The sequence below is a fragment of the Bufo gargarizans genome, chromosome 4 (assembly GCF_014858855.1).
Source record: "Bufo gargarizans isolate SCDJY-AF-19 chromosome 4, ASM1485885v1, whole genome shotgun sequence".
Classification (NCBI taxonomy): Eukaryota; Metazoa; Chordata; class Amphibia; order Anura; family Bufonidae; genus Bufo; species Bufo gargarizans.
This window is the reverse complement of record NC_058083.1, coordinates 288110009-288137220: the sequence shown is the minus strand read 5'-3', so window position 1 is coordinate 288137220 and position 27212 is coordinate 288110009. Positions and strand designations below refer to the sequence as shown.

General features: G+C 43.5%; 1 protein-coding gene across 1 annotated transcript in view; it reads right to left on the bottom strand.

Annotated features, from left to right (window-relative positions):
* Window positions 1-27212, bottom strand: part of LOC122935379 (putative uncharacterized protein C6orf183) — a 32472-nt gene extending 5260 nt beyond the window's left edge. The window contains exons 1-13 of the mRNA XM_044291150.1: window positions 27133-27212; window positions 25806-26004; window positions 24467-24606; window positions 23934-24006; window positions 22136-22246; window positions 18217-18330; window positions 16431-16625; window positions 15855-15987; window positions 11772-11926; window positions 2830-2982; window positions 1164-1262; window positions 955-1071; window positions 737-840 (exon numbers count right to left, since the gene is read on the bottom strand). Coding sequence (XP_044147085.1) covers window positions 737-840; window positions 955-1071; window positions 1164-1262; window positions 2830-2982; window positions 11772-11926; window positions 15855-15987; window positions 16431-16625; window positions 18217-18330; window positions 22136-22246; window positions 23934-24006; window positions 24467-24606; window positions 25806-26004; window positions 27133-27212 — 1673 coding nt within the window. The remainder of the gene's footprint in view (window positions 1-736; window positions 841-954; window positions 1072-1163; window positions 1263-2829; window positions 2983-11771; window positions 11927-15854; window positions 15988-16430; window positions 16626-18216; window positions 18331-22135; window positions 22247-23933; window positions 24007-24466; window positions 24607-25805; window positions 26005-27132) is intronic.

Sequence of the window (27212 nt, the reverse complement as noted above, 5' to 3'; positions counted from 1 at the left end):
ACATATGCAGGCACTCTTACATACACACACTGTCACACATGCAGGCACTCTTACATACACACACTGTCACACATGCAGGCACTCTTACATACACACACTGTCATACATGCAGGCACTCTGAATAGCAGTGCTGGTTCATTGGAACAGAGCCTGTAGGTACCTTAGACCAGTGTTTCCCAACCAGTGTGCCTCCAGCTGTTGCAAAACTACAACTCCCAGCATGCCTGGACAGCCTTTGGCTGTGCGGGCATGCTAGGAGTTGTAGTTTTACAACAGCTGGAGGCACACTGGTTGGGAAACACTGCCTTAGACTGATAGTTTTTGTGTAATCGGCACTACTGGTCAGGAAGTCTTTGTTCATGTGGTCTGCTTTTCCAGAAAATCATGGTAATGCCTCATTCACATGTCAATGTTTTGGTCAGTGATTTCCATCCAGGGATGGACTGGGAAGTTAAAATGGCCTTGGAAAAAAGCTAAAATTGGCCCCAATTTTGTAGGTTGGACCAAACTGAGGGTGGGGCATCACAAGTAGATGGGACCAAGACAAGTTGGAAGGGTCGCTAATACAATCCCACAGAACCAAATACAACAGTGCAGCGGAAATACCACCCCAGAAGCTGTCCCTCTGTGGTGGCTGTCCGTGGAGAACATAGACAGCACACGTCCGTGATTCATTGGTGTGTGAATGAGGCCCCAGACTCACAATAGTAACTGAAGCAACAAGTACAATACATACCCCATATCCTTCTTTGGCCTGGAAGACACAGGGCGCTTGCTAAGACCTGCAAGGTCTGTAGTCTTATCATTGGTTTGCTGTAGGGATAATCCACCATTTTGATCCTAAAAATTATATTGTTAGATAAGCAGTAATATCATATCTATAATCTATCTATCTATCTATCTATCTATCTTTACAGATCCATGATGCACAACACAAGTAAAACACTCACTCACCCAGGGGGTATATGGTCGACTGTATTTCTTTACCGCTAACTCATGATTATTCTTTGGCTGTAATACCCGTGCAGCGTACTCCTGAAGAACCTCCATCGCTGTCTCTACATTTGTAACCTACACAGAGTTGTCAGTAACATTAGGTCTCAGGTCTATGCACTTATGTAATATGTGTTCATCAAGCCAAGCAAGTGCATGTATTCCGGTACCTCTGTAAACGGTGACTGGCGCAGCAGCTCATCCACTTTTTTGTGCTGGTTTAATTTTCCTAAAAATTTTTGCTGCCATGGATCACGCTTAGGTTTAATCTAGAAGAAAAATGCATAAATACAATGGCCAATGCATATACATTTATATAGGCTATTGATTTCTAAGCACATTTGATTTCTTGATTCACAGTAAAAGTGTCATATGCTATGAATTAAAGAACAACTCTACCAGGGAGATATCATGTAGATTTATAGCATTTGGGGGAAGATTTATCAAAACTGGTGCAAAAGAAAACTGGCTTAGTTGGCCATAGCATCCAATCAGATCCATTCCAGAGATCCTGGAGCTCCAAAAAAATTATGTAGCTTCAATAGAGGCAGACCATGAAAGGGACCTAGGAGAAAGGAGGGCCCAATGCTGAACTTCTTTTCCTGGCATGAAAACAATGCACTTCCAAGCAGCCACCACTAGAGGGAGCTCAATGTAAAGCGATTACAGTATTTCAGCTTCCAGTCCAGTAAATGGTAACTGTAAAAATTCCTATGCACCAATCCCCCCTTAGTGGTGGGTGCAGGAAGCCAGACTTATTATAGAAGGGTTGTGTCGAAACTCTATGGGCTGTAGGGACTTTATGATCTCACAGGGTCAAGTGACACGCATGGGTTTGAAGCAGCCGTGGGATGTAGCAGGAGGGTAATATCTACATCCCACGCACTGTGGTAATAAAGATTAGTAATATAATACATAAATACATAAATAATAATAACTAACATTATTGGTGGTGTTTAGGGTGAGGCACATGGTGACTTTGAAACTGAGGCTTTGAATGTTACGTAACCTTGTGTCACGTGGAATTTAGACACTACCGTTATCAATGTATTTTTGCCAGTCTGGTGTAAATATATTGGGAAATATGGTGATCAGAATGAGCACCATATTTATGAAGCACCTGTTCCACTTTTACCGACATAGAGGTAGGATAAAGTGGGCGAGATGGAGGGTGACTTTATTTATTACATGTTTTTTAATTGAAATTTCTTCCACTTCTTGCGCTTGCATTGCCTGGGATCGGTTGTCGCACACATATTAAATTTTGGTTTGGGGTCCTTTGAGATTTGTGTACACCCCCTGACCATATGATCAACTTTGCTTCAAAAAACATACTGAGGTCGATTGACTCACCATAAAAATTGAGAGAATGAGACTGAGGGAGAGATTTATCAAGACTGCGACAATTTATTAAAGAGTCGCAGTTGAAAAGTTGCACCTGCACTTTTCAGGTGTAAAGGGAATGATAAATCTCCTCCTTCCCTGTCCCTTCTCCTGTGACTGACAGGCAGCTGTTCGGCATAGCCAGCCGGCTGTTGGGCATAACGCTCTCAGTCACAGCGAAGAGGCATGGAAGGTGGCGCGGTTACCTTGACATGAAGCAAGGAGGCCGCTGCCCCCTTGACTTCAAGCCTGACTGTAAAATAGTGCGGACGGAGGATAAAAGAACGTTTTTCATACTTCTGCCTCATCAGAATGCAGTAAGAAAATCATCATTAGAAACCCACTGCCGGCTACTTGAAGGTACTGCTGGTGGTGTGGGATGGCTTTTACCGCTGACAGGTTCCCTCTAAAGTACTTAAAAAGATGGATAATTTTTAAGGTTACTTTTTTTACCTTTACAAATGGAAGCCAGTTAGATATTTTCTTGAAAGCCATATGTGGACCTCTAAATCCCCATCCATCACTTGTTTCCGTTCCAGAATTATACATTGGAAATGTTTTCATGGTGTCTTGCTTGCCAAAAGTACTTCGGAACTTAGAAGACACCTGCAAAAGGAAATAAAGTAGCTGATAAATGTGAGATTTCAATGATTTTCTGCCATCTACCTTTACAGGTTCTTGGCTTGTCTTATTTTTCATCAACGACTAAGACTAATATCCAGTGATATTCAGATGTTATACTGTATTCAGGGCTGTATTTACAACAAGGCACGTGAGGGCATATACCTAGGGTGTCTGGAAGGGGGCAGCACTTCACAGAGAAAACAAATGATTTTATCACAAGACACGGAGGCTCATATTGCTTTCTCTTCCTTTACTAAATTCCATAGCAGCAAGAAGAGTAACCATGGTAACAACAAAAGAAACACCCCTAAGGGTAACCCCTCCCTCCCATCAGTCCATAAATAGCTCCTCCACAGGGATCACTTCCTCTTTCTTTGCTGCTCCATAGCAGATAAGTGGTCTTTTTTGTCATATTGCAATTTCTGTGATAATAAGTTTTTATATTGTGTTTGGTTACTGTTATCCCGGAGTGGGTTCTTGTCCACCCTTATTACTTTATTGTGATCTGTGGGCATTCTTTTGCCTTGGCGTTTAACCTTATATTAAGTTCCGTTTTACCCTCTCTTGCGGTCTTTTCGCTGCGCATATCGGCAGTTTCAGTTTACCTCTTGGTCCGGTTTTCCCTCCCCCGGGGGGGTTTCTTCTGACCCTCCTTCCTACCACGCTTTCGGCGCCGCTCGGGTTCCCTGGGCGGGCGCCATATATATATTTTTCATTCCCCTCACCAGCGTTCCTCCTGTTCTCTGTGCGCCCGAACTCTCGCGATTCACGAGACTTCGGGCGCCATCTTGGATTTCGGAGGCCGGTCCTCGGCCGCCATCTTGGTGTCCCCTGCTGTCCTCTGGACACGCCTCCTTGTGGGGGCGGTCTTTTTCGCTCCGGCGCTTCTTTCCTCCCGCTCCTATTGGTTTAGGGAGCGGGGGGCGTTCCCATATCGCTGCGGCAGCCGTTCGCTTCCGGTCCAGCGCCGTTACAGCCTGCGTCTCACACAGTTCCACAGGTTCTATCAGCGATCTCTGCCCCACGTTAGGTCCTGTCTGTGTGAGTGACTAACTCCACGGATATGTCTGTTCAGGATTCCTCCACCCCTGTCCCCAGCTCCCTTACTCCCATACTCCAGGGTCCTTCACAGGCTCATGGAGCGTTTACTGTTTCCCCTGCTGAGGCCCAAGCTCTAGCCCTGCAGCAGTCCATATCCCAGGCAGTTGCTGCCGCTATGGGATCCATGTCCTCTGTCATCAGCCAGTCCATCTCTCAGGCGCTTATCCCTAGATCATCTCCCAGCATGCCACCACCTGTAGCCACTGCCTCCAGAAACCCTACCACAGATAGCATGGTTCTATCGCATGAGAGCGTGCCTGGCACACGCAAACGAGCCTGTCCGCGCCAGGCAGAAAAGTCGCGCCGGTGGAAATCTGCTCGCGCTCAGCGCGAGCCTAGTGATCACTCTGAAATAGAGTCAGATGAGGAGGCTTTGAGTTTCCGTCCGGATGGTTCGGACGATGATATTGAGGGGGTTATGGTGGACCCTGATGTGGACGATTACGTCCCGGTATCTCGGCCTTCTACTAGTGGGACCTTAGGGGCTGTCAATCCTGCCACCGCCCCTCTTACTGACCCATCGGGTGAACCTCTGTTTGACCCAGATAGCCTGCATCACCCCAGGTCCGCCGAGTGGGTCCCCGCCCCCCATGTGGCTAATTACCTGGAGTCCAGGATTAGAACTCCCTTAGGCAAGGAGACCCGCAACAAGTTAAGGGCTGAGTGTCCACGCCCCATTATCCCTAATAAGGTCGGTGAGACTCCGAACGTGGACCCTAAAATGGTCCAGTTTCTGGCCAAGACGGGTTTTCACCCTCGCAGGGGCCTTGACTCGGCCCTGCGAGCTTGCCAGGATAAGCTCCTGGATATCCTAGGTCCCCTCACAAAGATCTTTGAGCTAGCTGAGTCAGCCAAGTCTGATGGCACTCAGATTGACCCGGAGGAGCTCAGGGGCTGGGTACAACGTGCCATATGTGTGACAGGGAATGTTAATACTTCCCTGGCGATTGAGAGGAGGAAAGCAATCCTCATGAAAATTGAGCCTAAACTCACCAATATGGCCTTATCCGAGTCTGGCAAAGATGCGCAGGGGCTCCTTTTTGGAGATCCCTTTATAAAGGAGCTTGGCAAGTTTGTTGGTGCCTTCACGGCATTGGATAAAGCGCAATCTAACATGCGCAGAGTTTTCCAAAATCGGGTCTCCACCAGGGCCGGCAGCTCAAGGGGCCGCCTGTCCGGCCGTTCACATTTCCAGGCCCGTACCCCCGGTCGAGGCTCCTTTCATCAGCGCCAATCGTTCCAGGACCAGCGTCAACAAACGCCTTTCTTCCCATCCAGAGGCACCTTCGGGAGGTCCAGAGGGTTCAGAGGAGCTCCGAGTTCCCGACGTCCATTTGGTAAGTCCCCAGTTGTGTCCTCTGTCTTCTTCCCTACGCATAGGGGGCAGGCTCCGACATTTTTTGCATGCCTGGAATCGCATCACCTCCGATCCGTGGGTCCTTTCCACGGTCAGGGGTTTTCATATCGAACTTGTAGACACCCCGACTTGTCTGCCTCCCTCCAGACCGCGAGTGTTCTCCCCAGAGTCTCGCAGGCTCATAGACACAGAACTCTGGTCTCTTTTGGAAAAGGGCGCCATAGAAAGAGCCCCAGTCCCTTGCGGGGGAGTGGTCAGCGATATTTTCCTTGTGGAAAAGAAAGGAGGGCAGTTCCGCCCGGTTATCAATCTAAAGAGTCTGAACGTGTATGTGCGATACCGTCACTTCAAAATGGAGGGCATTCATCTGCTCAGGGATCTTCTTCTCCCGGACGAGTGGATGGTCAAACTCGATTTGAAGGACGCCTACCTCACGGTTCCTATCGCTCAACAGTCCAGGGATCTGTTGCGTTTCCGGTGGGGGGATCAGATTTGGCGGTTCACATGCCTCCCGTTTGGCCTCTCATCGGCCCCATGGTGTTTCACCAAACTCATGAAGCCGGTGGTTTCCTGGCTTCGGGGACAGGGTGTCCGTCTGATAATTTATCTGGACGACATGCTGCTGATTGCTCGGGATCCCCCCACGCTTCTTGCTCATCTGCGACTGTCCGTTTCTCTGCTCACCGGGCTGGGATTCGTTATCAATCACGAGAAGTCGTGCCTCCAACCTTCCAGGTCCATGGAATTCCTGGGATTCAGAGTGGACTCTTCCACCCGCACTCTCTGTCTTCCAATGTCCAAGGTTCGGGCCATCCGGAGGGAATTACGACACTCCCTCCGGTTACCTCAGGTGTCCCTCCGTCACTTAGCGCGTGTCTTGGGTCTCCTTTCTTCCTCGATTCAGGCGGTCTTCCCAGCTCCCCTCCATTACCGGGCGCTTCAACGGCTCAAGATTGCCCACCTCCGGGCGGGCGCATCCTACGGGGAATTGGTGGTCCTGGATCAGGACACCAGGGACGAGTTAACGTGGTGGATCCACAATCTCGACGCGTGGAACGGCAAGGCTATCGTGGGTCCTCAGCCGGACGTGGTGATAGAATCGGATGCCAGTCTGCAGGGATGGGGGGCCCGCTGCGAGGGCGTTTCTACCGGAGGTCCTTGGTCCACCTCGGAATCATCACTGCACATCAACGCGTTGGAACTGCTGGCAGGGTCCTTCGCGATTCGGAGCTTCGTCGACGGCAAGGTCAACGCTTGCATACGTCTCAGGATGGACAATGTGTCGGCAGTCCGGTATGTGAACGCCATGGGCGGCACTCGGTCGACGATGTTGACTCATCTGGCGAAGGAGTTCTGGTCCTATTGTCTGGACAGGGGTATAACAGTCGTGGCGGAGTACATCCCTGGTCTCCTCAACGTTCATGCGGATTGGAGTTCACGCTACATCTCGGACTTCAGCGACTGGATGTTGGATTCGGCGGTGTTCTCCTCCATCGAATCCCTCTGGGGCCCGTTTTCCGTGGACCTTTTCGCTTCTCGTTGGAACGCCCAGCTGCCCAGGTACTACAGTTGGAGGCCGGATCCTCACTCGGAGGCGGTGGATGCATTGCTCCAGGATTGGTCGGGCGCTCTCTTATATGCTTTTCCACCCTTCGCCTTGATTCCCCGGGTATTGTCTCAGGTTCGGCACCAGCAAGCGGAGTTGGTTCTAGTGGTGCCATTCTGGCGGCCCCAGACTTGGTTCCCTCAGCTGATGGAGCTGTTGATCGCGGACCCGACCCTTCTCCCGGCCCATCTGGATCTCCTTCTAGGCCCGCTAGGTCAACGCCATCCCCTGTTATTGAACAATGCTCTCCGTCTCCTGGCATGCAGGATATCAGGGGTCGCTGGGACATCGAGGGAGTATCGGAAACAACTAGATTCCTTCTGGAGAGTGCATGGGCCCCCGGTACAATTCGGGCATATCGAGCAGCCTGGGGAGTTTGGTCTCGTTGGTGCTTGGGACGGGACCTGGATCCCGTTTCGGCTCCCGTAGAGGAGGTGTTGCAGTTTTTGTCCTCCCTCTTCGAGGATGGCAAGGCCTATCGTACCATTAATTTGTACAGGTCAGCCATTTCTTCCCGTCATCGGGGTTTCTCAGGTCTTCCGGCGGGCCAGCATCCTCTGGTACGCCGTTTGCTTAGGGGTTCTCGTCTCTCTAGGCCCCCTAGGCCTCGGTTCTCCTCTTTGTGGGATGTTTCCCTGGTCATTGATTTTTTGTCGCGTTGGCCTTCTAATGCGGATCTTTCGCTGCGCCAGCTCTCGGCTAAGCTTGTTACTCTATTCTGCTTGGTTTCTTGCAAGCGCGTCTCAGATGTCCGTGCCCTGGACTTTGATGCGGTCGCTTTCACTCCGGAGGGGATTTCTTTCAGTGTCTCTCGCCGTACCAAGACGGGCATTTCTACGGTCGCTTATCCTGCCTTTTCTGACTGCCCCGCGGTTTGTCCGGTTTCCTGTTTTAAGGAATATATCTCGCGGACGGCGCCCCTGCGGTCTGGGGAGTCGCCACAGCTTTTTGTGTCGTTTCGTAGACCATTTGCCCCCGTCGCTAGTGTTACTCTTTCTCGCTGGGTCAAGTGGATTCTCTCGCTTTCGGGGGTCGATACTTCCATCTTTACGGCGCATTCGATTCGTGGAGCTTCCGCTACATCTATGGCAGTTTCGGGTGCCCGTTTGGAGGATATTTTGCGGCTAGCGGACTGGTCCAGAGCCTCTACGTTCAGGGATTTTTATTTTCGTCCTGGACCCCACGTTTTTTCATCTGTTATTTCTTCACTTTGAACTAGCAATATGAGCCTCCGTGTCTTGTGATAAAATTGTATGATTTTCCTAAGTTATGACGTAAAGTCATGATTTTATTAAAGACACGGAGGCGAGTATTGCCCTCCCGTTCCCTCCCTTTTAGTTGGGGGGGTGTTGTTTGCCTTATATATTGCCGTGTGATTTTACCATTTTGTATCTATGATTGTTTTTCCTGTTTGCGTTATGTTATTTATTCATTGTGTCTGTCAATTCAGTTCGGCTGTGACGTCATTGCTATTTACGGTTTCTTCATTACTCCAAGATTACCATACTGTTTTGTCTCTGTATTCTCCTAGGTTGATTCTCCTGATCCGGGTTCGGGTCGATGCTGGACGTTTCCGGTCTGGTTTGCGGTTTTGGTCGTCTCCCGTTGGAGTGTTCCGGTTTAATAGTTCCCGTTCGTCTGGATATTCGGGTCGTTGCTGTTGATCAAAGAAAGAGGAAGTGATCCCTGTGGAGGAGCTATTTATGGACTGATGGGAGGGAGGGGTTACCCTTAGGGGTGTTTCTTTTGTTGTTACCATGGTTACTCTTCTTGCTGCTATGGAATTTAGTAAAGGAAGAGAAAGCAATACTCGCCTCCGTGTCTTTAATAAAATCATGACTTTACGTCATAACTTAGGAAAATCATACAATTTATGTTGATTCTTTCACCTAAGGCTTCGTTCACATCACCGTTCAGCCTTTCCGTTCTCCTGCTCCGTTTAGGAGCAGGAGAACGGAAAGGACGGATAAGCACATAACTGACACCAAACTGAGTCAAACGGAGCCTGAAGACCCCATAGACTATAATGGGGTCCGTTATGTTTCCGCTCAGAAGATGATTTTTAAGCGGAGAGAGAAGTTGTGCATGCAGACATTTGTCTCCGCTTAAAAATCATCTTCTGAGCAGAAACATAACGGACCCCATTATAGTCCTAAGGGCTCCGTTTGACTCAGTTTGGTGTCAGTTATGTGCTTATCCGTCCTTTCCGTTCTCCTGACCCTAAACGGAGCAGGGGAACGGAAAGGCTGAACGGTGATGTGAACGAAGCCTAAGTGCTGCTTCTCTTACCACTAACTTTGTAATTGTAGCTGCAAGTCTAGAGAGTTAACCCTCACACTGCTTACCTAGAGTACAGCTAATGTAAAAGTAATCTCTTCAAGAAATTGGTGTAAGGGTTAAATCCTCTCACTTGGTGCTGCAGTTAAAGAAGCGCCCCCACAAAAAATGTTATTCTCTGACTTGTTAAAAAGGTACATGATGTAAACTGTAGTGAAGGTAATTTTCTGACCAGAGACTGTGACCAGTACAGGAAGCGAGTTACTTCTCTATTCATTGAGGCCCCCATAGGAACACACAGAGAAATTTGACTTCCTGTCCACACATAAGATGCTGTGTCAGTTGGAAAGTCTGATTGCTGGTCACATCATGACACAGCTGAGGATCAGAAGGGAGGTTATAACTCACAAATACAGTCACTGGTGAGAACATTACCTTAACTACAGTTTACATCATGTACCTTTCTAACAGGTCAGAGAATAAAACAGTTTATGGGAGCGCCTCTTTTAAGATGACCTGTCACTAGAAAATGCAATGCAATCTGAAATACCATGTTTTAGAGCAGGAAAGTCGAGCAGATAGTTTTGTGGGAAAAGATTCAGTAAAATCTGTCATTTATACATTCATTTCTCTGCTTATTCCACTTCCTCTGAATAACTATCGGTACAGGAAGAAGGTGTTATCAGTGATTGATAGCATTGTGTGTATAAGTGTCCATGCAGACATAGCTGTCAGTCACTGATAACCCCTCCCTCCTGTACCGATGGGTATTTACATGAAGTGGAAAAAGCAAAGCTATAAATGTATAAATTACAGGTTTTACTAAATATTTTACAAAAAATAAAAATATATAAATCTGCTCAGCTTCTCCTGCACTATAACATGGCCCTTTCAGATTGCATTGCATTTTCTGGTGACAGATCCTCTTTAACAAAAGTAAGTGATAAGGAGACATAAGAGAAGTCAGATGAGGAGAAAGGTGAAGCGTCCACAGAGTAATACACCTAGCAAGAGTTGGGGTTCGTTCAGATAAGTGATGTTAAACTAGTTTATGCTCCGGCCTGTGAATGTGGACATATTTGTATACAGACAGCTCACAGACTTACATGTCTGCATCCTGTCTCTTTTTCTTGTAGAACCACTCACTTGACTGAATGAATCTTGAGGGGAAATTAAGATGGTACATGCTATCATGTTTCTAATCATAGCATGCACCATCCATTGATGGAGGTGCCTTCAGATTTGTACATTAGGTTTATAGTTTACTGGCAGCAGCATAAGGTTATATTTAGATTACATTTTTAACCACACAGTCAAATTTGTATTAAAAAGGTGTTTAAAACTGCACTCAGTTTTACCGCGTTTGCTGCAGTTTTGTGATGTGGTTATTTGCCATACATTTTTCCAGGTTCAAAATGTAATATAAATGTTTTTCACTTGTATAAACTGCATGGCCAATAACCACATCACAAAACCACAGAAATCACTGTAAAACCAAATATGCTTTTAACAGCGTTTTTTACTTTATGGTCGTTATGTAACTACAGTTATACCTCAAGTCAGTAGGCAGCTGTAGGTGAACTAATGGTGTGTGAGCACTAAACGTGTGCTACTTTCCCTTACTGTAATATACACGTACTTTGAAATATAATTTTAATTATTTATGGTGGCTTTTAGCTATACAGCTCTCACAGAGACAACATTTTTTACAGGCAAAGTGCAGTGGAAAACCTACCATGGAGGCAGACTACACAACTGCTATGTGGCCCATGTTGAGATTGAGCTCAGTTTCAACCTCCTTCTTCTGTTCCTGACATAAAACCATTTTACAGCAGCTACCACTAGAGGGAGCTAAAAGCACAGAGATTGTACAGCTTCTACTGAGTTCACTGCTAACTGTATAGATTCCAGTCCACTGAACTCCCCCTAGTTGTGGCTGTAGGAAGACAGTTGTACAGTATAATGTGTGAGATGAAGCAGGAGATTTAGAACAGTATGGGGAAGAGTTATCAATGTTTATTTTGCTTATCTGATGTAAATGAATTGAGAAACATGGTGTTCAGAATGAGTATCATATTTATGTATAACCTTTTCCACTTATTAAATAGAAAATTCCTCCACTTAATAAAAAATAAAATAAAGCACGTAGCATATAAATTAGTCAGAAATCTCACTTTAAAGAGCACAATAATTTTGCAGTGTGGGCCTTATGAGGTCTGTGTATGCCCTTGCATACATGGCAGCTTTGTATTCATAAGGTAACTGCACATCATGTTACAGGTACACAATACATCTTGTTAATTCAAGTTTAACACAGTTTGAGATCAATTATCATAAAGAACATAACAGACTATTGAATAATGCAAAATAGTGTGCTGCGAGGTGATTATCTCACATGCAGCAATAACTGATCACCAGATCATCACCCACCAGCGTTAGCAGCTCCATCTCACTGGCTGTATTCTTAAGCTTCTCTGTATCATATTCTATCTTATAAGTAGATAATAACTGACGGAGAATTGGTTTTATCTGCTCTGTTTCTGTCTGGTGTTCAGGTAATTCTTCATCTTCCCGTGGATATAAAACTAAAAACAGCATAACATACATATCATAATGTTTCTGAATGGGATCTATCCAAAACATATTGATTTGTTGATTATTAGAAGCAAAGATGCAGAAAATAGAAATATTAAATATTTTAAGATTAGCCATATTCTTCAATTATGTTAAAGGGGTTGTCCACCTTTTATTAAGTGATGGCTTACACCTCACACTGATTAATCGCTCTCCATAAGGAGATATAGTATCCCCGGCATCTTAACCTAGGCCTCTCAACCTGTTAAGACAGTACTCTCTGCCAGGGGCGTAGCTATAGGGGGTGCAGAGGTAGCAGTCGCTACCGGGCCCAGGAGCCTGAGGGGGTCCAAAGACCCTTGTGCTACATAAGAAGACACGGGTATTATAGAAAGTGCATGCTGGTCAAGTTACACCTCCGGCTGGAGGGAATGGGTTAGGTCAAGAATTTGGCATTGGGGGGAAGGTGCCATTTCAAATTTTGCCTTAGGCAGCAGGAAGGCAATGTGTTTCCCAGCCCCTGACCACAAGCTCTAAGGAAAGGGGGGTCCAAGCTGAACTCTTGCACCGGGGCCCATGAGCCTTCAGCTACGCCCCTGCTCTCTGCTGTGCACTGATGAGGGGCAATAACCCTGAAAAAGCTGTCAGCAGATGAGGTGCTGGCTTAGTTATCACCCAAGCCATGTCTCAAGGCCCGTTTAAGGTTAACCATCAACTTACAGGCTAGCTACCTTACATCTGGTGGCATTAGAGGCAGAGCTTGCTAACAGCTGATAATGAACTGTGAAGCCCATTCAAATTCAGAGGATACATCATAATGCCTCCTGCCAGAATTCCAGAGGAGCATTGCCTGGACTATAAGACTCCTCGCGCTGATTAGGCGCTTTCCATAAAGAAATATAGTATCCCCCAGGCCTACAAAGTTGACAGAGTTGTCTGTCTATGGCGCTGGAGCTATTGGCGAACAGCTGACTTGCGAGGGTGCGTAGGGAGTTGGAAACCTGACGATCAGCTGGTGGTGGCCTATTCTGAGTATAGACCATCGCTCAATAAAAGGTGGCTGGTTTTAGACGCTGGTCTTAATAAAGGCCCATAGCTGGCGGTGGAAAAGGTTGAAGTTATGAAGAGGCGCAGGCCTTCGGCACATCTAGTCCCAGTTCTAAATGTAAGATAGCTTCTGAGCTGTCTTACATTTAGACCTTTTTTATGTCTAAACCAGGAGTAGGAAATGATAAATGAGATGGACCTGCTGACCCGTCCCCACCCAAGCCACGCCCACATTTTTAGACCTGGTGTGAGCAGGGAAAAGTCGCAGATAGTAGTGCAACTAACAGTTGCGTCGCCATCTGCTCCTGAAATGCGCCTACGTATTTAAGATTAGTCAATGACCCCCCATAATCTTTAATATATATATGTGTATATATATATATATATATATATATATATATTTTATTCACTATGATAACTAGAGTATATATATTCTCTAACATTACTGGGCTGAGAATTACACAGTATAAGGTGACCTATCAAGTGACCAAATTACAGAAGATTTGTGAAGTGTAACTTTATACCATTATTTTCCACACGCTATAGTATTACAGCATATAAATTAATAGAAGTAAGTTGGAAACTCTTCCTAAAACCAATTACAAACAGGGCACACTGCCATTTATACAAATTGAATTTGAAATGTTGGGGAACTGTTGGATGCTTTCATTATAATTTACAGAATCTATTTCAGAGGAGTTATTATTCATTCCAAAGAGTAAAGTGTGTGGTATCCACTACAATAATCTAGATTTCATCCAAATGAATCAAAGCCCAGTAATGTAAACCACCAATGTCTCCTATGCTTATTAAGAAGCACTGAAAGACTTGATGACAGGGTAGATCATATATATACTGTATACAGTACAGACCAAAAGTTTGGACACACTTTCTCATTCAAAGAGTTTTCTTTATTTTCATGACTATAAAAATTGTAGATTCACACTGAAGGCATCAAAACTATGAATTAACACATGTGGAATTATATACATAACAAAAAAAGTGTGAAACAACTGAAAATATGTCATATTCTAGGTTCTTCAAAGTAGCCACCTTTTGCTTTGATTACTGCTTTGCACACTCTTGGCATTCTCTTGATGAGCTTCAAGAGGTAGTCACCTGAAATGGTCTTCCAACAGTCTTGAAGGAGTTCCCAGAGATGCTTAGCACTTGTTGGCCCTTTTGCCTTCACTCTGCGGTCCAGCTCGCCCCAAACCATCTCGATTGGGTTCAGGTCCGGTTACTATGGAGGCCAGGTCATCTGGCGCAGCACCCCATCACTCTCCTTCATGGTCAAATAGCCCTTGCACAGCCTGGAGGTGTGTTTGGGGTCATTGTCCTGTTGAAAAATAAATGATGGTCCAACTAAACGCAAACCGGATGGAATAGCATGCCGCTGCAAGATGCTGTGGTAGCCATGCTGGTTCAGTATGCCTTCAATTTTAAATAAATCCCCAACAGTGTCACCAGCAAAGCACCCCCACACCATCACACCTCCTCCTCCATGCTTCACGGTGGGAACCAGGCATGTAGAGTCCATCCGTTCACCTTTTCTGCGTCGAACAAAGACACGGTGGTTGGAACCAAAGATCTCAAATTTGGACTCATCAGACCAAAGCACAGATTTCCACTGGTCTAATGTCCATTCCTTGTGTTCTTTAGCCCAAACAAGTCTCTTATGCTTGTTGCCTGTCCTTAGCAGTGGTTTCCTAGCAGATATTCTACCATGAAGGCCTGATTCACACAGTCTCCTCTTAACAGTTGTTCTAGAGATGTGTCTGCTTCTAGAACTCTGTGTGGCATTGACCTGGTCTCTAATCTGAGCTGCTGTTAACCTGCGATTTCTGAGGCTGGTGACTCAGATGAACTTATCCTCTGCAGCAGAGGTGACTCTTGGTCTTCCTTTCCTGGGGCGGTCCGCATGTGAGCCAGTTTCTTTGTAGCGCTTGATGGTTTTTGTGACTGCACTTGGGGACACTTTCAAAGTTTTCCTAATTTTTCGGACTGACTGACCTTCATTTCTTAAAGTAATGATGGCCACTCGTTTTCCTTTACTTAGCTGCTTTTTTCTTGCCATAATATAAATTCTAACAGTCTATTCAGTAGGACTATCAGCTGTGTATCCACCTGACTTCTCCACAACGCAACTGATGGTCCCAACCCCATTTATAAGGCAAGAAATCCCACTTATTAAACCTGAATGGGCACACCTGTGAAGTGAAAACCATTTCAGATGACTACCTCCTGAAGCTCATCAAGAGAATGCCAAGAGTGTGCAAAGCAGTAATCAAAGCAAAAGGTGGCTACTTTGAAGAACCTAGAATATGACATATTTTCAGTTGTTTCACACTTTTTTGTTATGTATATAATTCCACATGTGTTAATTCATAGTTTTGATGCCTTCAGTGTGAATCTACAATTTTCATAGTCATGAAAATAAAGAAAACTCTTTGAATGAGAAGGTGTGTCCAAACTTTTGGTCTGTACTGTATATAGGAATATAATGTGTCTGTGATATTGCATGTTTTTCTTCCATAAAGGACATAGGGAAACATTTATCAAGACCGGTGATTTAGATGCTGGTCTTTGTCCCTCCTGCATTGGCGGTTCATCCGCCTAAGTTATGTAGTGGCGCCGGCCTCTACATAACTTAGGCGGAATTTTCACTTGCAAGGGAACTGGTGTAGATTTAGACCATTTTCTACACCTAAAACAGGCATAGAAAATGATAAATAAGACGGGCCTGCCAGCCCACCCTTTTCCCGCCCACACCATGCATCCTTTTTTAGAACTGGCGGAAAAGGGGAAAAAGTTGCAGATTGTGGCGCAAATAACCTTTGCGCCGCAATCTGCGACAGATATCTGTTCGTAACTGACCCCCATAGTTCTTACCAGCCTCTTCAAAATGGCTTTGAGAGCTTGTAAAAGTGGATCCAACATCACTGGACTGGTGATTTTCGCTGTCTTTTAATTGTGATTCAATAACTTCCCCAGCATGATCAGAAATGGGCAAATACTGCAAGATCTATAAAATAAAAAAAAGATAAAGAATAGACACTGTATGAGAAGGGTGATGTACTCAATTCCCCAAAAATAACTTTTTTTTATATATATGACTTTCCTTATTTTTTTTTATATAGTCCAAGTTCTGGCTACAAAAAAATGCATAAAAAACAACAGTATGCACAGGACCCAATAGGGATTATGATGTATCCTCTGAATTTAAATGGGCTTCACAGTTCATTATTTTATATTAGTCTTCACCAGTTCTATAATAATTGAGATCTGTCGCTAAAGTTGAGTGGTTGATGGATGTTTATATCAGTCATCGGTTTCCCAGTTGATCCATGAACGGATTCAATCCTGTCTCCTGGCCGGCCCGGACCTGTATTACAGTTGCATTGCAGCCAGTGCAGCCCAATACATCACTTGTTGCTCTATCACAAATATGTTTTTGATGATACATACCTTTATATAGTTGTATATCGGCCTCACTGAATGCAGGTGACAAATTAACCACTGGATATAGATGATAAGATCCTCCTGAGTAATTAAATTAATAGAATTCTTCTGTCCAGTCAGTAAGCGTTCTCTCGCTATTGAAAGTCTCTGGGCTCTCTGCACAGAATCAGCATATTCTTGCATGATGTATCCAACTTGCTCCTGTGGGTTCAAAGACAAATTAACATATTATGCCTGTACAGCCTAAGAAACCTAATAATTACTTGTTTCTGCCACAGGCAGCGTATTATGCACTACCCCAGAGCAGGTGGTATCTAAAAATGTTATGCAATGCACCCAGCATAACTATGTATGGATGGCACAGCCAGGGTTAACATCCTGGCTGAGCTTTTGTAGGAGGTTAGGTGTGGACTGGACTAAACAATTTTTCCTACACCAGTTTGATAAATGTTCCCCATAATTCGCAACGTGTGCAGGTGCTGAAAAACCGCAGCAAAATATAGTACCAGCAAAGTGTATGAGATTAGACAAATCTTAGCCCAATTGTTTGTGTGATTTTTGGTGTGGATTTCACCCTTTTCAATGAAATGGTGATATCTGTGGCCAAATCGTATAAAATCCGCAATAAAAAAAGTAGATTTCAATGTGAATTTGGTGCCGAAATGTACAGAAATCTGCACAGAATCTTTGCAAGTCTACCCGCAAGAGTATACAGGTAGCCTAAGGGTGCTGTCACAGACAGGTTTTTGTGGCAGTTGTTAATACAGTTTTCTTTTAGACAAAGCCAGACATATGACCCTTTCCTGTTTTAGTTTTTTTGGCTTTGGATAAAAAAATAAATAAATAAATAAACTGCATCAAACACTGCCACAAAAACCTATGTGAGACACCACAGTAAAGAATATAATAGGGAATTCCTTGAAAAACATTAAGGTCACCTGCACACTATGCTGGTGATCACACATAAGATCAGCACAAATTTCCATGTGGAAAATCTGCAATTTTATTGGAAACAGGTGAAATCCACAGCTAAAACCGCACGGTCATGGATTCAAAATAGATAAGTACTGTCCTTTATACTTCCTCTCCTTTTTTGATCCACTCCTGATTTTAGCTTCCAAAACTGCATCAGAAAACCTGACGGTGTGGTTGTACCCGAAGGCCACCTGCACACTTTGCGGAATATGTGCATTTTTTAGGCATGGATTTCCATGCGGAAAAAACGCAGTGTAGTACTGTACCAGCAAATTGTATGAGAATGGACAATACACTTTGAAGATTTTTTTAAGTGTGGAAATCGACCTTCAGTGCGGATTTCCAAAATCTGCAGTATGTCAATTATGTTTTAGCTATGGATTTCACCCTTTTCTAATGAAGAGTGAGATCTGCGGCAAAACCGCATCTAATCGGCATCAAAATACGCAATTAGAAATTGCGGATTTTGGTGAAGATATGTTGTAGAAATGCATATAAATCCGCATGAAAATGATCTTATGTGCGGATCTTATGGGCGTTCACCCGCACTCGCGTGCAGGCAGCCTAAATGTTTCATGGGTGTGTACTCCATCACAAGCATTTTTTCCTCCAATACATCTAAAATAAATAAAATAAAAAACAACACAGATCTCTATTAGAAATTACAAGTGCTCTCAGTAGAATAGAGAAGCCACTTTTAGCAATCTGCATACTGTCAAATGTATGCTTATCAGCATGGCATGACTACCAGACGTCAAAGTAGGTTAGGCAACAACATAAATATCAAACGAATGTTGTGGATGTATTTGTCACCTACCTTGTACTGAGGATAACACTGCTCCATGACGCTAACATGACGACAGAACCTCTTCCACCTCAGCATGTGCAAGTATTTACTTCGGACTAACTGGTGAATTCTGTCAGTAAAAAACTTTGACAGAAATATGCCAATAAATCACTTCATAATATTTCAAAAAGAATTCATTAGGCATATTCTACATGTTATACACAATATGGTACTTATAAACAAGAACCAGGTAAATGAGTAAATTAAAAGGGTTTTCCGAGATTTTAATACTGATGACCTATCCTCAGGATAGGTCACTGGTATCTGATCGGTGGGGGTCCGACACCCAGGACCCCCGTCAATCAGCTGTTTGAGAAGGCATCGGCATTCTGCTGGTGTATTGAGGAGGGAGGTGACAAGGAAGCAATCTTGAGAAAGAAAGAACTGAGATGGATATTTACCTTGAGATCATTACAACCCTATGGATTAAATGGTATTGAATAGGCTCATATGTCTATATGTATGTCTTTTCGGTAGTATTGATTTTAATAATTGTTTTTTAACTGCACTTATTTGTTTTTAATTTTTTATAGGTGATGTATGGTGGATGCGGGATTCACATCATGCACGCGGGTGGAAAGTCGGCGACTAACCTCGGCATAATTGAGTCAGAGCCTAAATAGGACCATTATAGGTATGGACAACATATGAATTAATATATTATATTAACCGATTAGTGGAAGGTGCCCTGGATAAGTGAGATGAATAGAATGTGATATCAGGTAATAGGTCATGCGAGGTGGGGATAGTCACATGGTAATGTGACGTTCGTTATTCGCAATTGGTTGAAGAGTGATGAAGCGCTGTTATGCGCCTGGACGAGGCACGAATGCCGACATGAAATCAGGTGCATGTAGTGAAGGTCCTGGCAACCACCTATCACCACGAGGTAATACGCATGTCACTAATTTTGACAGGTAAATTATTGGTAGGTGATATGTCCCATTGGATAATAACACATTGGTGGGTGGTGTAGGAACATGGTATTGATTTTTATTGGTCCCCTTTGATTAGGGGTGGTTTCATTTGCACTATATATGCTTGATATTATGCTTGATAAAGGCTACTACGTAGCCGAAACGTTGCACTTTTTTGTACATTGTTTCATGGATGTTCGGTGAATAAAGGACCCTCATTTGCATATGCTGCTGTCATCTTCTATTTTGACGCTATCCAGAGGATAGGTCATCAGTTATAAAGTCTCAGAAAACCCCTTTAATTAAATAATTATTGGAAATAAAAATCACAAAGATCAGCATATTAAAATGTTCTAGTCGTTGGCAAAGTAAAGTACATGTTATGATCAGTTGTCAATTTACGGTGCGTGATTGCTGCATGGTTCTGCAAAACATAATTTTCTGATTTTTACAAAAAAATATGCAACAAAGACTGCAGCATAACCGCTGCTAAAGCAAATAAAAAAAGTGAATACAGCCTAAATGACAAACAAATTACTTCAATTAATCCTTTAATATTCCAGTAACTACTGATGCCAATTATAGTAATAAAAGAAACCATAGTAATTTAAAATCAATTAACTTTAATTAACCGTATTAAATGGTCAGCATTCCATTACACTGCTAAATTGGTAAAGCAGATGGCACTCCGTCGGCATTATTCAACTTGAAATTTATTCCATAAAAGTCAATGCAATTGGTTCATACGTTTATGCAGAGATATAGACGACATGGTGCTCAGGAATTTCCAATAAAGTATATTTAATTATTTTTATGCTGTACAACACAGTACTAGGCCCTGTGATGTGAAGGCCCTGGGATTTGGTAGCTGCTTAATCTTTTAAAAATATAAAAATAGACAAATTGCCAGGACCAGATGGCATACACCCCAGATGGCATAATTAAGTAATGTCATAGCTAGACCCTTATTTCTGATATTTAATGACTCTATACTGACAGGGAGTGTTCCACAGGGTTGGCGCATAGCAAATGTGGTGCCAATATTCAAAAAGGGTCCAAAAACAGAGCCCGGAAACTATAGGCCAGTAAGTTTATCATCCGCTGTGGGTAAACTGTTTGAAGGTTTTCTACCAGATGCTATCTTGGAGTACCTCAATGAAAATAAGCAAATAACTGCATATCAGCATGGGTTCATGAGGGATCGGTCATGTCAAACTAAAAATCAGTTTCTATGAGGAGGTAAGTTCTAGACTTGACAGCAGCGAATCAATGGATGTTGTATATCTGGACTTCTCCAAAGCATTTGACACTGTACCACATAAAAGGTTAGTATATAAAATGAGAATGCTCGGACTGGGAGAAAACGTCTTTATGTGGATAAGTAGCTGGCTCAGTAATAGAAAACTGAGGGTGGTTATTAATAGTACACACTCAGATTGGGTCACTGTCACTAGTGGGGTACCTCAGGGGTCAGTATTGGGCCCTATCCTCTTGAATATATTTATTAATGATCTTGTAGAAGGCTTGCACAGTAAAATATCAATTTTCCCGGTTGACACTAAACCGTGTAAAGTAATTAACACTGAAGAGGACAGTATACTGCTACAGAGGGATCTGGATAGATTGGAGGCTTGGGCAGATAAGTGGCAGATGAGGTTTAACATTGACAAATGTAAAGTTATGCACATGGGAAGTAATAATGCAAGTCACCTGTACATACTACATGGTAAAACACTCGGTAACACTGACATGGAAAAGGACCTAGGAATTTTAGTGAACAGCAAACTAAGCTGCAAAAACCAGTGTCAGGCAGCTGCTGCCAAGGCCAATAAGATAATGGGTTGTATCAAAAGGGTAACATAGTCCTACCACTTTACAAATCGCTAGTCAGACCACACATGGAGTACTGTGTACAGTTCTGGGCTCTTGTGAACAAGGCAGACATAGCAGAGCTGGCGAGGGTTCAGAGGAGGGCAAATAAAGTAATAATTGGAATGAGGGAACTACAGTACCCTGAAAGATTATCAAAATTAGGGTTATTCACTTTAGAAAAAAGACAACTGAGGGGAGATTTAATTAATATGTATCAATATATCATGGGTCAGTACAGAGATCTATCCCATCATCTATTTATCCCTAGGACTGTGACGAGGGGACATCCTCTGCGTCTGGAGGAAAGAAGGTTTGTACACAAACATAGAAGAGGATTCTTTACGGTAAGAGCAGTGAGACTATGGAACTCTCTGCCTGAGGAGGTGGTGATGGTGAGTACAATAAAGGAATTCAAGAGGGGCCTGGATGTATTTCTGGAGTGTAATAATATTACAGGCTATAGCTACTAGAGAGGGGTCATTGATCCAGGGAGTTATTCTGATTGCCTGAATGGAGTCGGGAAGGAATTTTTTTCCTCTTAACTGGGGAAAATTGGCTTCTACCTCGCAGTTTTTTTTTTTTTGCCTTCCTCTGGATCAACTTGCAGGATAACAGGCCGAACTGGATGGACAAATGTTTTTTTTCCGGCCTTATGTACTATGTTACTATGTTACAGACATGTGGCTAATTCAGATACTCTATATGAAATTCTGCCTGCAAGAGTCTTTGAACATTAAAACCGCAGACTGCATTAAAATATATAGGACTGTCTGAGATTGTTTTATGTCTGAGGGTCTAAGTTCTTATTTACAAATCCATGTCCATGATGACTTCTGTGACAAAAATGGTTCATCCATGAAGATGTCCATGTGTACATTTTTTGCCCTCTGTGTGTCATCCGCATTCCAAGGACACTGCTAGACTAAAAATTCATTTTCAGAGCATCTCCTGCCAATGGACTTTGTCTTTGATGGACCCATAGACTATAATGTGTGTGAGGGATTCTTGGAAAACCACTGATGACCATGGAACATGGAAAACTAGATAATTGATAATAAGAAATAAAATATGTTATCAGTGGTATCAGAACACATTTTTACCTGATGTAACAGCAGAGGCAGATTATCCACAGTGTATTCTCTTCTCAGACAGGTCTCCAGCTCTCGCTGCATGACGTCAGCCTGAATAGTAATTGGTACTGCTCCCGCCACCTTCACGATAAGTAAACGGCATTATAATATTGAGGCAAACATTTTTTAAATACTGCATAATGTGGATAGACAGAAATATATAAATTACTATAAGGAAACAATCTCTCATAAGGATCACCACATGAACAGCATACCAAGAGTTCCTTCTGCTGTACTGGAAGTCTATTAGTGGACAGTCACAACATGGTGTGTTTTAGGCAGACAGAAATATATGGCATATGTGAATCTCCCCTTACAGTCACCATCCTCACCAATAACCTATTAACAGCACCTCAAAGACCACATAAATGGTGCAGACAGGGGCGTAGCTAAAAGCTCATGGGCCCTGGTGCAAGAGTTTAGCTTGGGCCCCCGTCCCTCAGTGCTTGTTGGCAAGGGGCAGGGGAGCACATAGCCTTCCTGCTGCCTGAGGCAAACATTGAAAGGGCACCCCCTCATGCCAAATGCTTAACCTAATCCCTTCCCTCCAACCAGAGGTGTAAATTGACCTGCATGCACTTTCTATAATACCGGTGTCTTCTTATGTGGCTCAAGGGTCTTTGGGCCCCCTCAGGCTCCTGGGCCCGGTAGCGACTGCTACCTCTGCACCCCCTATAGCTACGCCCCTGGGTGCAGACACACCTCATGATCAACTGTTTGGAAGTGACTGAATAAATCAGATTTTCATGACAGAACTTTTGCAACAAAAGCGCTAATGAAGTAGAGAAATAACAGTACTAATACTAAAAGACTTTCTGGGACCAAGAAACACAGAATAATCTGTATGGCAGATCTAAAGCGGCCCATTACAATTGTAGCACACATTGTATCCTTTTTAATATATGTCACCTATAGCTTGCATTTTTTATGTAGAGTGCCTTAAAGAGGACCTTTCATGTTTTTTTTTTGTTTAGATAAATACCTTTCCTTGCGGGGTACTAATGCTGCCACCCTGAATGTTTTTTTTCACGCCCTACTGTGCCCCCCTGTATTTTTCCCACGCAGTATGTTAATTCTGAGCATCGGTACAGGGAGGAGGAGACACCATGGGCATCTCCTTCTCCCTGGCCGTGCCGCGATCAAATCACAGTGGAGAGCGTCACAGCCAGAGAGAAGGAGGCGCCCATTGAGAAACCCTGGTGTCTCCTCCTCCCTTTACCGATGCTCAGTATCAACATACTGAGTGGGAAAACTACAGGGGGGCACAGCGGGGAGTAGGAGCGATATTTGAAAAAAAATGGCAGGGTGGCCGAATCAGCAGGGGGTACCCCGCAGGGAAAGGTATTTATCTAAACAAAAAACAGGAAAGGTCCTTTTTAAGGCACTCTACATAAAAAATGCAAGCGATAGGTGACATATATTAATAAAAAGGATACAATGTGTGCTACAATTGTAATGGGCCGCTTTACCCCCGTAGGGAAAGGTATTTATCTAAACAAAAAAAAAACATGAAAGGTCATCTTTAAGTTAAGGGATGTTATAACTGACTAATGGGCTGAGGTTCCCCTCTGACTATGGGCCCTTAGGCTCTGTCCTAATGCCCACATTATGGTAAAAAAAATTCAGACAGACTCATTACTAGTCAATGCAATCTATCATTAGGTTGCCATATAAAAGAAATTGTAACATACATCAGAGTTTAGGTTCTATTCTATATGAGCAATATTCTAGTCTGTTTACTGCTATTCAGTTTGGGTGCTTGCCTTACCTGAAGGCCTCTTTTCAAGATCATTTCTCTCTCATTCCTGTAGTACAAAATGTCCTTTGAGATTGGCACAGAGCTAGAATATGAAACAATAAATTTACATATGCGTACCTGTAGTTTTGTCATAGTGAAATATCAAAGGTTATGATTAGTGGGTCTGATTGCTGAGACCCCCACTGATCGCTAAAACGAGCTGTCTTTCCTTGCCACTGAAGACGGGCTCAGTAGAAAGTCTATGAGAACATCTCCAGTCCATCTACAGCAGCGAGAAGAAACAGTGCTCTGTCTGAGCGCTTCTATCTCCTTGTTTTAGCGATTGGTAGGGGTCTCAGCACTGATTGTCTATGTCACTATGACATATAAAAACCTTTTTAAAAAAAAATTTAAGTGCAGTTAATTTAGTATGTTGCTTCGGGCTAATAGACAAGTGGAAGATGAACATATATAAACTAGAAAACCATACATTACATGTGCTTTTAACTGGAGAATTTATAATACTGTTTCCAATACTGTAATATCAAGATAATTAATCCTACCTGTAGGCTCGAGAGGGGGTGCCATGGAGTACTCCATTCTCTTCTATTTCTGTCTTCAGTTTTGATAACTGAGAAGCTAACTCCTCCTCCAAAAACTGGATTTTATCACTTGAAGAGATTTTATACACCTCACTCATTATCTAGAAAGAGGAGCAAATAGTTTAATAGACCTCTACATAGATGAGTAATTACATGAAGATCCAACGTGTGAGTTCATGAAGGAGACAAGTAATTCCTATACAAGTAAAAAGACTCCTGAATACACACAGCAGTCACCACAATTTAAAGGGTATCGGTCAGCAGTTTTCACCATGCTAAACTGCTGACAGCACTAAGTTGGTACAGTACAAACCCTTCTTTTTGTGGAGTAAAAGTACTGAAGCTTTCAAGGAACAGAATCTGACAGAATAAAAGTTCATATGCTCACTACTCCTGATAATAAGTTATCAGGAGTAGTGAGAATATAAACTTTTATTCTGTCAGATTCTGTTCCTTGAAAGCTTCACAGCTCCTTCCCTCTGCTCTGTGTGAAAGCTGTAGTGGTCTCCTGGTGGATGCTACAGCTGTCCCTCTGAGCAGATAAAAGAGTCTTTGAATCAGCTCAATGCAGAGTATACCCTTGCATATTATAATTTTTTTTTTAGTGGGGAACTGGTCTCACGTGTCACAAGCAGTCTACAGATACTGCATTTAAAGCTTTTAGGGCAAATATTAAACTGGCTTTCCGGGAGAAGAATACTGATAACCTATCTTCAGTACATATCATCAATATCTGATTGGTAGGAGTCTCGGTAACTCTGTCTATCAGCACTCCATTGAGCGCCTCTTTCTAGGCAAGTGATGTCACATGTGCAGCTCCGTTCAAGTGACTGGGCCTGTGCTGCTATACAATGACCGAGGAAGCCACATCTTTTACTGGAGTGCTGCCTCTTCAAACAGATGATCGGTGACAGTGCTGGGTGTCGGACCCCCACCAATCAGATTTTGATAACCTATTCTGAGGATATGTCATCAATATTCTATTCCTGGAAAACCACCCTTAATATTTTGGGACGTTCTAAAAAATTATCTATAAAATCACTGGCGTAAAATGGAAATCTAATGTAACATAAATGTCCTATACAGTATATGATATTCTGATTGTATTCTGGAAAACGTTTTTCCCATTAAACCAATGTGATGTAATGATATCACACTGGGGTCATCAAGGAAGTCAGTCAGTGCTGTACATCTCTGAAGTAACATGCATGTGTCTACCCAATTACTGCCAGCAAGCATTTAACACTGTAGTGAAAAAATCCTCTTTCACATCCAGAAGTTTATTCTCAGTGATACTTACCAGAGCAGTTTCGCTGACCGGGTTCTTAGATTCCCCTTTGTATAAACTTCTTGCAGACGTCTTTGAGATCCCCACGCAGTGCACAGAGGAGTTAGCATGAAGCTTGCAGTCTCCATGGCAGCCCAGACACACACACACAGCACAGCCCAGGAAGCAGCCAAAGATCAATAGATACAAACTTTCCCTCTGTGCAGTGCAGCTATAGCCAGCAGAGGGCGCATGTGAGCCCTCTACATTGAATCAATTGTAGAATACACACCCCATAGGGGGTTTATTAAATCAATAAGTAATATTTTGCACAATGTTTTATGCAGAAAGGAAGTTGATTATTTTTTTTATGTTATTAATGTCTATGTAATCCCATTAGTGTGGGCAATAGGTGCAAAGTAGGTTTAAAATACATGATAATCTAGCAATCCTCACGTCATTACGTACGCTGTAATTTGGAATGGTGTTGCTATTTCCCACAATCACAAGTGTAATTGCAGATTCACTTTTGACCATAAGTACATTTGAACAGGTGGCTGAAATGGGATCTCACTATAGAAATTGCCAATGTACCATAAGACATGCACATATTTAAACCTCCTGCCTAAAATTGACTAAGTCCCCTCTGTGCCTCCAAAACAGCCCTGACCTGTTGAGGCATGGACTCCACAAAACCTCTGGAATATATTAGCAGCACTGACTGCAGCTCCCATTGAAATAAATGCAGTAACCCGCTACACATTGGAAGGAGCAGTATACTTTCAGCACCAGAGCCACTCTTGACAGTTGATTGAGAAAGGGGGATTCTGGGCGTCAGTCCCCCACTATCATATATTAATGGCCTTTCCTGAGGTTAGGCAATCAATAGTAAAATCCTGGAATACCCCTTTAAGTCCAGTAAGTTGCAAGGTGCCTCCATGGATCGGACTAGTTTTTCCTGCACATCTCAGAGATGTTCTGAACGCCAGAGCACTGCCAGGGTTGCATAGCATTATATTGATTTATGATGCTATCTAACCCTTAGAGGTCTGGAATGTATTGGATAACACTGACATAATGGTGCCAGTCTTATCCAATACATTCCAGAACTGTAAGGGTTACACAGCATCATATATCAATATAATGCTATGCAACCCTGGCAGTGCTCTGGAGTTCAGAATGGGTGCTTTCCCTGACACACACTGCGAGTCCGAAGCGTGGGACTCACTCGTGTGTAAGGGGCCTTAGTGTTGAACGCTAATTGGCCCTCCAGGAAACTAGATGTGGAATGCCTGAGGTCAAATAAGTCCTTGTATTATGGTTAAAACCAGATGGGTCGAACTTGCTGGATGGATCAAACCTGGCAGCTGGATGGGAGAAGTGTCGTTGGTTATCAGAATGAATCACATAAATCACTCCACCAACTGAACCCAAATTCAT